General features: G+C 40.7%; 3 protein-coding genes across 7 annotated transcripts in view; 1 reads left to right on the top strand and 2 right to left on the bottom strand.

Moving 5' to 3' along the window:
• Positions 1-4,772, bottom strand: part of trpt1 (tRNA phosphotransferase 1) — an 8,357-nt gene extending 3,585 nt beyond the window's left edge. For 2 of the 4 annotated variants that reach the window (XR_012595588.1, XM_074648631.1), the window contains exons 1-3: positions 2,553-2,896; positions 2,210-2,291; positions 572-741 (exon numbers count right to left, since the gene is read on the bottom strand). Coding sequence is in view for 3 of the 4 variants with exons in the window: in XM_074648631.1 (XP_074504732.1) it covers positions 572-741; positions 2,210-2,291; positions 2,553-2,627 (327 nt within the window). In the remaining variant the exon portion in view is untranslated. Of the gene's footprint in view, positions 1-571; positions 742-2,209; positions 2,292-2,552; positions 2,897-4,636 lie in introns of those variants that run through there. The other 2 variants (XM_074648632.1, XM_074648633.1) reach the window with 2 other exon arrangements.
• On the top strand, positions 4,217-14,000 carry zbtb3 (zinc finger and BTB domain containing 3). The gene is made up of 4 exons (XM_074648618.1): positions 4,217-4,369; positions 4,692-4,818; positions 9,224-10,020; positions 10,827-14,000. The coding sequence occupies exons 2-4, from the start codon at positions 4,762-4,764 to the stop codon at positions 11,875-11,877; spliced, it is 1,905 nt and encodes a 634-aa protein (XP_074504719.1). The 5' UTR covers positions 4,217-4,369; positions 4,692-4,761; the 3' UTR covers positions 11,878-14,000.
• Positions 13,071-14,228, bottom strand: part of rnaseh2c (ribonuclease H2, subunit C) — a 100,722-nt gene continuing 99,564 nt past the window's right edge. For both annotated transcript variants that reach the window (XM_074648637.1, XM_074648636.1), the window contains one exon: positions 13,071-14,228. In XM_074648637.1, the coding sequence (XP_074504738.1) occupies positions 14,205-14,228 (24 nt within the window). In that variant the 3' untranslated portion in view covers positions 13,071-14,204.

The following is a 14,228-nucleotide window of genomic DNA, read 5'->3' as shown; positions in this document are numbered from 1 at the left end:
GGTGGAACAACATGAGAGTATGTTTTGAGCTGTTGCAAGATCTCCCAGAGTTAATTTTCCATCTGAAGAAAGTAAATTGAAGTTATTGAACTTGAAGTTAGCTGGTCCTAGGACTGACCTAAATGCTTAGACTGTTGCCATGGTAATCAACCTCCAAATCAGTATTCAAATGCTTTGTTTTTTAATATAATTAAGTAATAATAATGCAGAAATCCCAAAATAGCCCATGAAATAAGGAATAATCCCACAACATTATTCATTGTTCCTATTCAACATTACTTATTATTAGTTATTCTCAGACGGATATCGTTGTTATTTATGTGTAGAGGTGCATGTGGGTACAGTAGTGCGGCAACGGCACTGTGCCGAAGGTTCAAAAACCTTTGAATGTTTCTCATCCAAGCTTCGAAGCCCAGAAAATGGTATTTGGGACAGCCCTAGCAGGTCCACAAGAAAGGAAAATGTTTCCATCTAGCAATTTTGGTGTAAATTGAATTGAATACAGCATCTACCCAGGAGGATAAAACATCCTGCCATGCGGATTTGCTGATGAAATTAAATATCCCCATACCTGTACTGAGTGGCCTTGACTGGCTCGAATCTGCAGGCGGCTGTCCTCCGGGTGGGGGCGAAGCTTAAAGCGCTGCTTGTCATTTGTGGCCACAACTCTTTCGACCTCTTCCAATGAGTACGAGCGGAACTGCGGGTGAGCCAGGAGTTCCTCCACAAACATGAAACCATCTACGAGGATAACAGTTGACTATGGTCACATTAATCTCCAAAATAACAGGAGGGAAATTACAAATGTTGTGGCCCATAAACCCACAGGAAGCGATCCACAAATGTGCAAATATCATTCCACGTGTACAAATGGATGCACAAATGCGTATGTATCACTTTACATGTAAACCTGTAACATTTTTATGTGGAATTAAAATTTGTGTTTACAGAGTAAGTTATGCGTATTTGCAAATCGCCCTTTATTTTTGTGGATGCGACTTTACACAAAACAAATGCAAAAATACATGTTTGTGGATAGTGAAATATTTGTGGATCATGGTCTTCTGTGGATTAAAACTATTAAAGTCCAATAAAAACTTCCCTACTTAACCCTTTACCCTACACACTGCATTGGATCACATTTACAGTCTGCAGGCATTTGTGAAACTGAGAATACAGATGTTGGTTTTGTAGGAGCCCAGAGAGGTAAGCCTATATCATATTATCCCCTTGGTTTAATTAAGTACTTACTCTAATACAAATTCGTCCTAAATGTAAAGCATGTGTTAAACACTTGAGTGGGCAAACATGATTTATTCAAATGAAGCAACCCAATATATAATTTAAATATAGTTTTCACATTTTAAGGATGCCTATTTTCCGTATTCCCTTCTGTTGTGTCTGTTTGAATCAGACTGAGAGCAAAAGATAACCCCAAAATAAAGATGATCATAGGAAAAGATCTTTATATTAAAATGGAAAGAGAATTTTAAAGCTGAAGTATTGGAGCAAATATGATTAAAAAAAGTTATTTTTTATAAAACAGTCACTGTATCGTGACAGTAGTACATGAAACAGTTAACCTGAAAAAGATCATGTGCCTGTGTCCTCCGGTGCTCCTAACGGCATCTGCAAGATTTCACAGACCGGAGGAAAACAAGCAGTAAGAGCTGATCTGAGGTCTGCTGTCCAGCTGCCGTCTATGATAGCCGGCTGTCAATCACTCGCGAACTCCGACCAAACGGTCAAACTAGGCAGCGCTGATCAAATATGAATCAATATTCTGTTATGTTAATGCCTATTTCTCTCCTCAAATGTTTTCAGAATCATCTTGTAGTGCACGGTTTAGCTGTAAAATGAGAAAGTTTGTGACGCATTGTTAAATCTGGTGAAGGAATGCCAAGTTCTGGTCACATGACCGGAGCACAGCCAATAGGAACGCTCTCTCAACGAAATGACCTGTGATTGGTCAAAGTCTCCCGTCACGGGCGAGATGTTTTAAAGTCTGTAAACAGAGCCATGAGGAGGTGCAGAAGTCTAGTTGTCTCTCAGAACACTTGAATTACAATATGCTGAAAGGTTATTATGGAATGTTTGCCCAATGATGCCAAAAATCTACTGCCTACTGCCACTTCAAGGTCCACACTTGCTTATCAAAGTTGTGTGACAGTATCAGTGAAGGGACACTTGTCTGGACCAGATTGCTCACCTGTACCCATTTGAAGACCCATCTGGTTGGCTCCATGGCGAAGAGCGTAAGACATGGATTTAGACAGGCGGACATCTCTGTCCTGGTAGGGGAGAAGGCATCATTCATTACACACACACACACACAAACACACACACACACAAACACACACACACACAAACTGAAATCCCAGATCTAATTATAGTTCTGGTTTAAATATAGGACCTTGACTTCACCATACCTAACAATTCATACTGCCTGCCATGATAGCCAATACAGGGGTGTCATGAGTTAGTAATCAGTCTCTGAACTATAAAAGAGATGGGGCAATAATAACCCAATTTATAGGGCTACAATCTCTCACCTCTCCACCACGATTTCCTCTCCTTCCTCTCCCTCCTCCTCTGCCTCCTCTTCCTCCTCCTCTGTCACTATCCATTTCAATGCAGGCAGCTCAGTTATTCAGATCATGATTTGATTTGATATTGTGCCATAGATTGTACTTATTTGACTGTGTGAACGCCACACGGATCACACTCCTTGTTAGTGAACTCCTGTAAACATGCGTCCAGCTTCCCACTTCCTGTTTATCCTCGGTGTTCGCCTGTAGGTGGCGCTGTGCAGCACACCAGACATTTAGATTGAAATACAACAAACATTATACAGAATTCAAATGATGGGGCTTACAGGCATATTTTTATGGATATCAGCACATATAGGGGTCAAAGGAAATGAAATGGTAGAAAACAGAAATGAAGAGCATTATGAAACAGAGACTGAGGGAAAGGTGTCAGAAGCAAAGGGAGGAAGAGAGGAAAGGACGGTGGTTTTACAGAGTTCAAAAGAAAGTGGGAGAAATGAGGCGTAGTAGGAAGGAACAGGAGAGATGAGACAATCATATCAAAAAAATAATAAGAAGGTGAAGAAGAAGTAGAAGAAGAAGAAGAAGGGGTTTTTTGTTTTTTTTGGGGGGGGATATAGTAATTATTAGTAAACCTTAAATAAACCTTAAAGAATAAGAAGAAGAAGAAGAAGAAGAAGGGGTTTTCTTTTTCTATTATTTTTTCTTTTTCTTTTTCTTTTTCTTTTTCTTTTTCTTTTTCTTTTTCTTTTTCTTTTTCTTTATTTTATTTTTTGGGGATATAGTAATTATTAGTAAACTTTTAATAAACCTTAAAGGAGAAGAATAAGAAGAAGAAGAAGAAGAAGAAGAAGAAGAAGAAGAAGAAGGGGTTTTCTTTTTCTGTTATTTTTTCTTTTTTTCTTTTTTTCTTTATTTTATTTTTTTGGGATATAGTAATTATTAGTAAACCTTTAATAAACCTTAAAGAAGAAGAAGAAGGGGTTTTCTTTTTCTATTTTTTTTTATTTATTTTTTATTTTATTTTATTTTTTTAATTTTTTGGGATATAGTAATTATTAGATAAACCTCGAAGAAGAAGAAGAACAAGAAGAAGAAGGAGGAGGAGGAGAAGGAGAAGGAGGAGGAGGAGGAGGAGAAGGAGGAGAAGAAGGTGAAGAAGAAGAAGAAGAAGAAGAAGAAGAAGAAGAAAAAGAAGAAGAAGAAGGGGTTTTCTTTTTCTATTATTTATTTATTTATTATTTTTTTTTTTTTTTTTTTTTTTTGGGGGGATATAGTAATTATTAGTAAACCTTAAATAAACCTTAAAGGAGAAGAAGAAAAAGAAGAAGAAGAAGGGGTTTTCTTTTTCTATTATTTTTTCTTTTTCTTTTTCTTTTTTTCTTTATTTTATTTTTTGGGGATATAGTAATTATTAGTAAACCTTTAATAAACCTTAAAGAAGAAAAAGAAGGGGTTTTTTTTATTTTTATTTTTTTATTTTATTTTATTTTATTTTTTGGGATATAGTAATTATTAGATAAACCTCGAAGAAGGAGGAGGAGAAAGAGAAGGAGGAGGAGGAGGAGAAGGAGAAGGAGAAGGAGGAGGAGGAGGAGGAGGAGGAGGAGAAGGAGGAGGAGGAGGAGGAGGAGAAGGAGGAGGAGGAGGAGGAGAAGGAGAAGGAGCAGGAGGAGGAGGAGGAGAAGGAGCAGGAGGAGAAGGAGGTGAAGGAGGAGGTGTCGCTGTGGCGGAGCTGCACTGTCCTGCCACCACAGAAGAAGAAGAGCTGCATTTTGTGTGTCCTGAGGAGAAACATCACTGAGAGGCAGCAGCTGCAGGTAAGAACATATCCATCATATCCACGACTAATATGAGGTATCTTAACCTCACGCCTCTTCACAGTAACTCTCAGCTCTTACTGATGAATCCAAACAAACAGAACCAGCGGTTACTGGCGCTTCCGGTGCTGTAATGTGAACACACAGGCTGAGCTAAGTTGGCTAACTAGTGTTAGCATCTCTTTAGCTGCCTGTTGTTCTGCCTGGACACTCTCACCATATGGGACAATGTTCTTAATGCTGTTTGCCATTATTTGTTGTTCTTACCTCCATGTCTTACCTGTCTTCTTTGTGTATTATGTTGTATATTATGGTGTAATAGCTCCGAGATAGCACTGCGCGAGGACTTCGGGCTAAACGGTCACCATGGAAACGTGACGTGAGATACGTGAATGGATGACAGAGCTCACCTGTCAATAAACAGCTTAAGCTTCAATACAAAGCTTCCTGTAAGTGTGCTGCCTTTCTTATGTTGAAATGTTTGTTTTACAACTTGTTCCCCAATATATTTTCTTTTCAGTTGTGTCATATGTTGATGCTATTGCTATTAACTTGATATTAGCCATCTATACTCAGAAAAAAAAGTTCAGAAACTTGTGTTTGGTCGATTATTTCTCTGTTGTTACAATGCTAATTGGCATTGTATTTTACATCGTTGGAAAGCCTGTTTATTTACCTTCACAATGATGTCCAACTTGTAAGGATCATGCATTTGTGGGATGAGCAGCACAGCTGATTATGTGGGTAGCGCCCAAGTAAAATTTGCCAAAATGCTCTGCCAATGGTAAACAGTGTATTCTCCTGTTGGTATTGACTCTTGTTTTGAGTTGTTTGGTGGATTGGATGATTGAACTCTTTATCAGTAACAAGGAACAAACAAGACATATTGGCAATTTTACACTTTATTCATTTAATACAGCTATTCTCAACCACTGGGCCGCTAAAAGCTAGAGGAAGAATACTGGAATGATATGAAACTAAAAATCCTAATGAATCCGTCGGTCCCAACCATGCCATGCTAGCTTTTCGGGAAGGAGGCTAAATAACACTTCAAAGTTACGCTAAATTTTGGCGAGGAAAAATTGGCATAGTCATTTTCAAAGGGGTCCCATGACCTCTGACCTCAAGATATGTGAATGAAAATGGGTTCTATGGGTACCCAAGAGTCTCCCCTTTACAGACATATAGCGGGTAAAATAAGTATTGAACACGTCACCATTTTTCTCAGTAAATATATTTCCAAAGGTGCTATTGACATGACATTTTCACCAGATGTTGGTAACAACCCGAGTAATCTATACATACAAAGAAACCAAAACAAATAAGTTCAGAAATTAAGTTATGTGTAATAATGTGAAATGACACAGGGAAAAAGTATTGAACACGCTTACTGATATTTATTTAATACTTTGTACAAAAGCCTTTATTGGTAATGACAGCTTCAAGACGCCTCCTGTATGGAGAAACTAGTCGTATGCATTGCGCAGGTGTGATTTTGGCCCATTCTTTCACACAAACAGTCTTCAATTCTTGAAGGTTCTGTGGGCCTCTTCTATGAACTCTGATCTTCAGTTCTTTCCATAGATTTTCAATTGGATTCAAGTCAGGTGATTGGCTGGGCCATTCTAGCAGCTTTATTTTCTTTCTCTGAAACCAATTGAGAGTTTCCTTGGCTGTGTGTTTGGGATCATTGTCTTGCTGAAATGTCCACCCTCGTTTCATCTTCATCATCCTGGTAGATGGCAGCAGATTTTTATCAAGAATGTCTCGGTACATTTTTCCATTCATCCTTCCTTCAATTATGTGAAGTTTGCCAGTACCGTATGCTGAAAAGCAGCCCCACACCATGATGTTCCCACCTCCAAACTTCACTGTTGGTATGGTGTTTTTAGGGTGATGTGCAGTGCCATTTGTCCTCCAAACATGGTGTGTATTATGGCATCCAAAGAGTTAAATTTTGCTCTCATCTGACCAGACTATATTCTCCCAGTATTTCACAGGCTTGTCCAAATGTTGTGCAGCAAACTTTAAACGAGCTTCAACATGCTTTTTCTTCAGCAATGGAGTCTTGCGTGGTGAGCGTGCATACAGGCCATGGCGGTTGAGTGCATTACTTATTGATTTCTTTGAAACAATTGTACCTGCTAACTTTCTGAAGCTCTCCACAAGTGGTCCTTGGCTCTTGGACAACTCTTCTGATAATTCTTTCACTCCTCTGTCAGAAATCTTGCGAGGAGAACCTGGTCGTGGCCAGTTGATGATGAAATTATGTTCTTTCCACTTCCAGATTATGGCCCCAACAGTGCTCACTGGAACATTCAGAAGTTTAGAAATGCGTCTGTAGCCAATGTCATCAGTATGTTTTGCAACAATAAGGTTGCGAAGGTCTTGAGAGAGCTCTTTGCTTTTATCCATCATGAGATGTTTCTTGTGTGACACCTTGGTAATAAGACACTTTTTATAGGCCATCAGTTGGGACTGAAACAGTTGATATTAATTTGCACTGACAAGGAGTCGGATTAATTTCTAATTACTGATAGATTTCAGCTGTTGTCTTGGCTTTACATGCCTTTTTGCACCTCCCTTTCCTCATGTGTTCAATACTTTTTCCCTGTGTCATTTCACATTATTACACATAACTTATTTCTGAACTTATTTGTTTAGGTTTCTTTGTATGTATAGATTACTTGTGTTGTTACCAACATCTGGTGAAAATGTCATGTCAATAGCGCCTCTGGAAATATATTTATTGAGAAAAATGGTGACGTGTTCAATACTTATTTTACCCGCTGTATATGTCTCGGATGCAGTGACACAAAATGCAGCATTTTTTTAAACGAGAAGTGATGTTGGAGACAACCCTGCACCAGTAAAAGCTCCAAAGCATGTGGTGAGGAAATATGACCCTGAATACTTTGGATTCATATTGGATGGCAGTGATGGGTGAGGGTAAGCTGAATATTACATTACACTTGACAGTGGACACATATTTATAGCCCAGTTTGTTATTTATTTGGGAAAGTGGTCCTCGGAATTATTTTAACAATCAGACGTGGGCCTCAAGTTACAAATGGTTGAGAAGCCCTGATTTAATACACCGTCAGGAGCCTCAGTAGCGGGTGGAAGATCCATACGCAGCCACAACAGCCTGGCACCTCCTCCTCATGCTGGTCACCAACCTGGTCACATGTTGCTGTGGGATGGCGTTCCATTCCTCAACCAGGATTCATTGCAGGTCAACCAGCATGGTTGTGTGTTGTTGTCATCATTGAAGGCCATCTCAATGCAGTGAGATATCGGGATGAGATTCTGCAGCCAGTGGCGATCCCATACCTCCACAATCTGGGACCTAACTTCATCCTCCAAGATGAAGATTCTCTGCATTGGCAGAGCATTTTGGCAGATTTTTCTTGGGCGCTAACCACATAATCAGCTGTGCTGCTCATCCCACAAATGCATGATCCTTACAAGTTGGCCATCATTGTGAAGGTAAATAAACAAGCTATCCAACGATGTAAAATGCAATGCCAATTAGCATTGTAACAACAGAGAAATATTCGACCAAACACAAATTTCCAAACTTTTTTTTTTCGAGTACCCCTAATTTGACACAAATTTGATAAGATTTTGTCCCAAGGTCCCCCATTTCTTTCAGGTGTGTTATTACTAGGGCTGTCGAATCGATTCAAATATTTAATTGCGATTCATTGCATCATTGTCTATGAGTAATCGGGAGTGGGCAAATATGCTTGCTTTATGCAAATGTATGTATATATTTATTATTGGAAATCAATTAACAAAACAATGACTAATATTGTCCAGAAATCCTCACAGGTACTGCATTTAGCATAAATATATACTCAAATCATAACATGGCAAACTGCAGCCCAACAGGCAACAACAGCTGTCAGTGTGTCAGTGTGCTGACTTGACTATGACTTGCCCAAAACTGCATGTGATTATCATAAAGTGGGCATGTCTGTAAAGGGGAGACTCGTGGGTACCCATAGAACCCATTTTCATTCACATATGTTAAGGTCAGAGGTCAAGGGACCCCTTTGAAAAATGAATTAATGTTATTAATACACCTGTGTTTACCTTGCAATGACATGTCAAAATGTTTGCTGTGAAAAGGGCCTATTGCTAGAAACTGTCTGGGCACTGGTTCCCTTATTCTTTTTTTTGCCCTTGCCCCTCAGACAGGAAATGTCTATACAAAACTTTCAAATTCAAAGTTCTTTATTTTCAATGAGGAACTTAAGACTGAGACAAATATAGCAAACACAGATTAGTGTACAAATGTATGAATAAAAACAGGGGGCAGTAATAATGCAACAGTGCATCCGACGTGGTGGACGCTCATTTATGGCCTGTGTGTGGCTCTCAAGGATGGTTACGCTCATGTACCCCGTAATATTAGAATACGTACCCAGTAGTTAAAAACACTGACATTATAAGTTCTCTTTAAATTCCTCTCAAATACCAGATTGTTGATCAGTAGGTCATATGATATCCCGTATGAATAGGACTGTTTCTTCCTTCTAAGAAATAAGACAGCAGCTATAACCAAAACTAACATGGTTATATGCCTTTAGTGGTAAGTGGGAAAACATGTTTTTTTGCAATTTCGATGAACTGACCTTTTATGGATATTTCCCCAAGAGAGATGACTGAATGTTTAATCCATTATTTACTAAAGAAATCACAAGGGCACTACCAAAAAAAATGCTTTTCAAGATACTTGATGCAGCTGACCACACAGCTGTCTGTAGTAGTGTAGATTTATTTCAGTAACAGCAGCATTGTCTTTTTATGTCTCTGCTTTCTCTCATTTTGATCGTCTCTGTTGCTCAGGTGATGGAGTTCCCCCAGCATTCCCAGCAGCTGCTGTCAGCTCTGCGTTCCCAGCGTCAGCGGGGCTTCCTCTGTGACTGCACCGTCCTGGTGGGCTCATCCCGTTTCCTGGCTCACAGGGCTGTTTTAGCCTCCTGTTCGCCGTTCTTCCACATGTTCTACTCAGACTCTCAGGGGGTCATCGGTGGAAACGGCACCGGCAGCTCTGTCACACTCGACAGCGATATTGTCACGGCTGCTGCGTTTGGCTTGCTCTTGGACTTTGTCTATGAAGGCGTGCTGCAGCTGAGCGAGTCTCCACCCGTGGAGGACATATTGGCGGCTGCAAGCTTTCTGCACATGAACGAGGTGGTGAGAGTCTGCAAGAGACGACTGCAGAGACGAGGGCCTCTGGCTGAGGCAGACAGCACTCGCTCTGAAGAGAGCGCCGGTGCGAGGAGGGCAGGAGAGACGGGGAGGGAGCCTGTGGTGGCCATGGCAGGAAATCACTTGAATCCAGTTGTCATGGCAGCGCCATTCTCATCAGTATCTATACTGACAGAGAGGAGTCAGTTGGGGTCTGTGAAGTCTGAGCTGAGGACTGGTGGAGGGTCATCAGAAGCACGAGTTCAGACTCCTCTGAGCCCCGACCTCGCTGATACCACGCAGCCAGGCATGGACGCCACTCCTCTGCCCCCAGGCGGAGAGCTGGTGCTAGGCCTCATCACAGGCCGGTCTGCTCCTGCCTCGAGAGGTCACGCCAGGTTGGGAGAGGGATCGGCACTCTGCAGCCCTTGCAGCACCACTGAGACATACAGGTATGGGTTTGTTTTGAATTTCTAGACAGTTTTTAATTGAAAAGATAAAAGTTGTTGCTCCGAAATTGGTATTTCGCCATTGCCATCTAGGTTTTTTGCAACCAGAAGTGACACGAGAGGATGGAGCTTAACACAAACGAACGCTGAATAACACATTCTTAGGCAACCAACAAGGTTAAAATTAACTTCATGAACTGAAAACACACTGTGAAAGGGTTAAAGTTCTAAGACCAAAAGACGGACAACTCCCAGACCAGACAACGCAAAATATATTATTCTATTTTACATTATTTGGATGTTTTTCTGCTATGTCACCCACTGGTTTGTGGACTGCTGTTGAAGCCTCGAGTTTGGCATTTTCAGGGCATTTTGGCTGCCACTATCTTGTTTTTTTGCAACCAGAAGTGACATGAGAACAAAGAGGATGGAGCTATGGTCATGTCTTGAAGGTAACGCACTGAAACTCTCACGAGATGGTTATGATTAGGCACTGACTTTAAATGGTTAAATGGGAACATAATTTACTAAATGAACATCATGCTGTATTGAAGAAGACTTGAAACTAGCGATTGAGACCATAAACTCATGTTTACAATGTTTACTGAGGTAATAAATCAAGTGAGAAGTAGGGTCATTTTCTCACAGACTTCTATACAATCACTTCTTTTTGCAACCAGAGGAGTCGCCCCCTGCTGGCTGTTAGAAAGAATGCAAGTTTGAGGCACGTCAGTATTGGCTTCACTTCTCAGACCCCGGAGTTGCCCACTGATATCTACCTTTCTTTCTTTCTCTCTTTCTTTTACCAGCCACAGCAGTAACCAGCAGCCCTCCTCGTCTTCTTCCTCCCTGGTGCCAGTGAGCCAGGCTGGTGGTCGGTCAGTGGTTGCTTATTCCCAGTTAGGATCCACCCTCTCCCCAAGCCCCCAGCAGGACGTATCCCGACTGCCACGCGATGACTCTGTAAGGAGACCCTCAGAGGGTGACCACCAATCAGGCGGAGGACAACAGATGATCATGTTAATCCAATCATCAGCACAACCCAACTCGCACAACCCAACACGCTCGCTACCACAGCGGGCACTTCCCGAGATTCGAATCCAGAACACTGTGTCGCTCCAACGCCAAAGCTTGGACTTCCACTGTGCTCCTCAGACCCAAACCCTTAAGGGACCTGAAGGGAATACGGGAACTTCACCCACCACTAGAAATCAAAGATCCCGCCCTCTTATGGGCAGAGTGAGGACAGATGACAATGATGGAGAGAATTTGAAAGTGAAAGTGGAGGCCATTGTTATATCTGACGAAGAGCTAGAGGAGGAAAAAGAGGAAAGTGGAGAGAGGGAATCAGTGATGGAAGTGGACGATGAGTTTGAAGAAGAGGAGGAGCTGCACAGCCCTCAGTTTCTCTCCTCCCACCAACAGGGCCTCTTACAAATGACCTCCCATTCAAATGACTACTCCTTCCCTCTCTCTCCCTCCTCGTCCTCCTCCGGTGCCGGCCCTTCCTCCCAGGACACTTCCTCCTTCGCCCTCATTCCTCCGTCCACAGCTCAGCAGCACACAGACACTCCCGCCTACTTCCAGGAATACCAGGACTCTGCGGGGAACTTTGTGGAGGACGTCCCCACGTGTGGAGTCTGTGGAAAGACTTTCTCATGTACATACACGCTAAGGCGCCACGCCATCGTGCACACACGTGAGCGTCCTTACGAGTGTCGCTACTGTTACCGGAGCTACACGCAATCAGGCGACCTGTACAGACACATACGCAAAGCTCATGACCACACGCTGCCGGCCAAACGCAGCAAGGCAGACATGGAGCCCTCCCTACCACCACAACCACCACCTCTCAGCTAACACACAAACACACACACACTGTTGTATTTCTATACTTATGAACACATATCTAGTATCCTAACTCTAATTTAACATCTAAACTTAAATGATTACTTTAATTTTCACTTCATTTGTTGATCATTTTCTCAATTAATCGATTATTTGTTTGTTCTATAAAATGTCAGAAAATTTAGAAAAATGTCTTTCACAATAGCCCAAATATTGTGTTAATTACTATTTTTATATTTGCACCCTGCAGACACCCAGGCTTTCTATTCTACTGAGGACATTTGATCCAGCCTGACACCACCAGACCAAATCGCAAATGCAAATTAGAGCAAATAAAACATGAGCTCGCAGATTCGCCTGGTTCCCAGGCAACGTTTGATCCCCATAAGTACAGAAATACAATAACTCATACACACACTTACAGAGTAAACACCAGCGATGTGACTGATTTTATGCTATTTTTTTTTAACAATTTAAGAGGCATTTTACAGTTTAGGTTTGTTTTTTTAATACCTTTATCATGATTCATGGGTTGAAAAATGATAAAAAAACGTAATTGTTGTTAGAAAATTCAGGAAGTGTTCAAACAATTTTCAAAGTGTGACATCCTTAGGGCTGTCAAGAATACCAATTTGTTGGGCTTCGAAGCTTCTGTGAGAAATATTTGAATCTTCGGGGAGCAGACAACGCAAAAACGAAGCATTCAAATTTTGATTTGGAGGTCAATGGTCGAAGCTTGGAAGCATTTGGGTCAGCCCTAGACATCCTACATTTGATGTTTGTTATATTAACTCAAAACACAAATAAGGGAAAGCTGTTGTGTTTTTTAATTATGTCAGTTACATGAATTGTTATTTGTACTACTGCCTTTTCAGTGTGTGACTGTGCCAGCAGAGTTTGACTGATTGTAAATGTAGTAGCGTTGTACTGTCTGTACTGTTTTATTCACAGGATGAAACCATCGGAACTAATACCTGCATCATTTCTACAGATAGTGCTATTTTATAATCTGTAATACAAGCTTTTCCTTGCATCCATTTTAATGAAGCCACTTCATGATGAAGTAAATGTTCAGCTGTGCCAAATGGCCTTTTACTTTGTCTCCTTTAACAGTGAGAAGTCTTTGATTAGGAAGATTCCTAAATGAGGCCTCTGACCCAAAAATATCAAAGTGGCAGCCATTCAAACTGATATTTTAAATGACAACCAACTAATGCATTTCCAGTGGCTGTCCAGGATTATATACAGTAGCTTACTGTAAATTCAGCCAGATTCTCTTTGCACTCTGGCTGTCTTGTCCTAACTTATGATTTCACCACACATTTCATAGTCTGTGCTGGGCATTCTCCATCAGGGTCAATTCAAAGTTGTTAGGAATTGAAAACTATTCAACTTCCAATCTACATGCTCTGGTAGGATAGCAGTGGAAGTACAGGTGTTGCAATATACCAGTATTGACGATAACCGTGGTATTTTAAAATGAAATATTGATGTTAATAATACACGTGATAATATTGTGTAAATAATCCAGCGCCTCTTAAATCTCTCGTATTTTGAGTGTAATTCATTTGCCAAAAAAGAGACAAATACACAATAAACAAAGTTAAAGATGAATTTAACTGATAGCATTTTTGTTTTCTTCAAATTTTCTATAGATATCGCAATAATATCATTATCATGAATTATTTTGGCCACGGTAAACGTGTAGTGAAAATCTGATATTGTGGCAGCCACAAGTGGAAGTGAGAGAAGAGTGGATAAGTTTGGGGATCCATCCTTTATGTGACCTTTCCTTCTGTAGCATTTCTCCTGTAATATGACAGAATATACAGTACGAGCACATTTTGACACATGCAGTGATTCTGCCTTCTCTTTAAATGTTTAAATTTAAACTTTAAATGTGCCTGAATGACTGTTTGACACTTTGGACTTTGTTGTTCTGCACCATTTTAAATTTTTTTGGAATTACAGTTTCTGTATGTAATGATGAAAATTGGCATTACCATACAAACCCAAGAATTTTGGATACTCAGAAGAAGGGACAATTGAGTCAGTGATCATCATCGTTTCATGGTAGCCAGTGTGCAAAATCTAAATGTTACTTTGTGAATAAACACTGTGTTCAGTAGAAACAATGTGGTTGTTTGTTTCAGTGAATCACATAATCACACAGTTTGGTCACATTAAGTCTGTTACTTATTACTCTGTAATAGTAACACTGAACTTGTTAGCATTTCTTCTGCTGGCTGTGGCCAGTAAACAGCAAACTGTACATTTCACTTGTAACACGCTGAGGTGTCGCCACCCTGCCACCTCTGAGCAGGAAGTTGTCTCTCTCTTCAGTCTTCTACTGGCCCGTGGAT

Source organism: Sebastes fasciatus, chromosome 10 (genome assembly GCF_043250625.1).
Source record: "Sebastes fasciatus isolate fSebFas1 chromosome 10, fSebFas1.pri, whole genome shotgun sequence".
Taxonomy (NCBI): Eukaryota; Metazoa; Chordata; class Actinopteri; order Perciformes; family Sebastidae; genus Sebastes; species Sebastes fasciatus.
Note: the sequence above shows the minus strand (reverse complement) of the source record. Positions and strands in the feature narration are given on the sequence as shown.

What these genes read in the sequence shown, in the direction of transcription:
- zbtb3 (XM_074648618.1), top strand. Translation starts at nt 4,762, where the DNA reads ATGGATGACAGAGCTCACCTGTCAATAAACAGCTTAAGCTTCAATACA. An exon ending in GCTTCAATACAAAGCTTCCT is followed by an intron (nt 4,819 to 9,223) that starts GTAAGTGTGCTG and finishes TCTGTTGCTCAG; the next exon opens with GTGATGGAGTTCCCCCAGCA. An exon ending in AGCACCACTGAGACATACAG is followed by an intron (nt 10,021 to 10,826) that starts GTATGGGTTTGT and finishes TTCTTTTACCAG; the next exon opens with CCACAGCAGTAACCAGCAGC.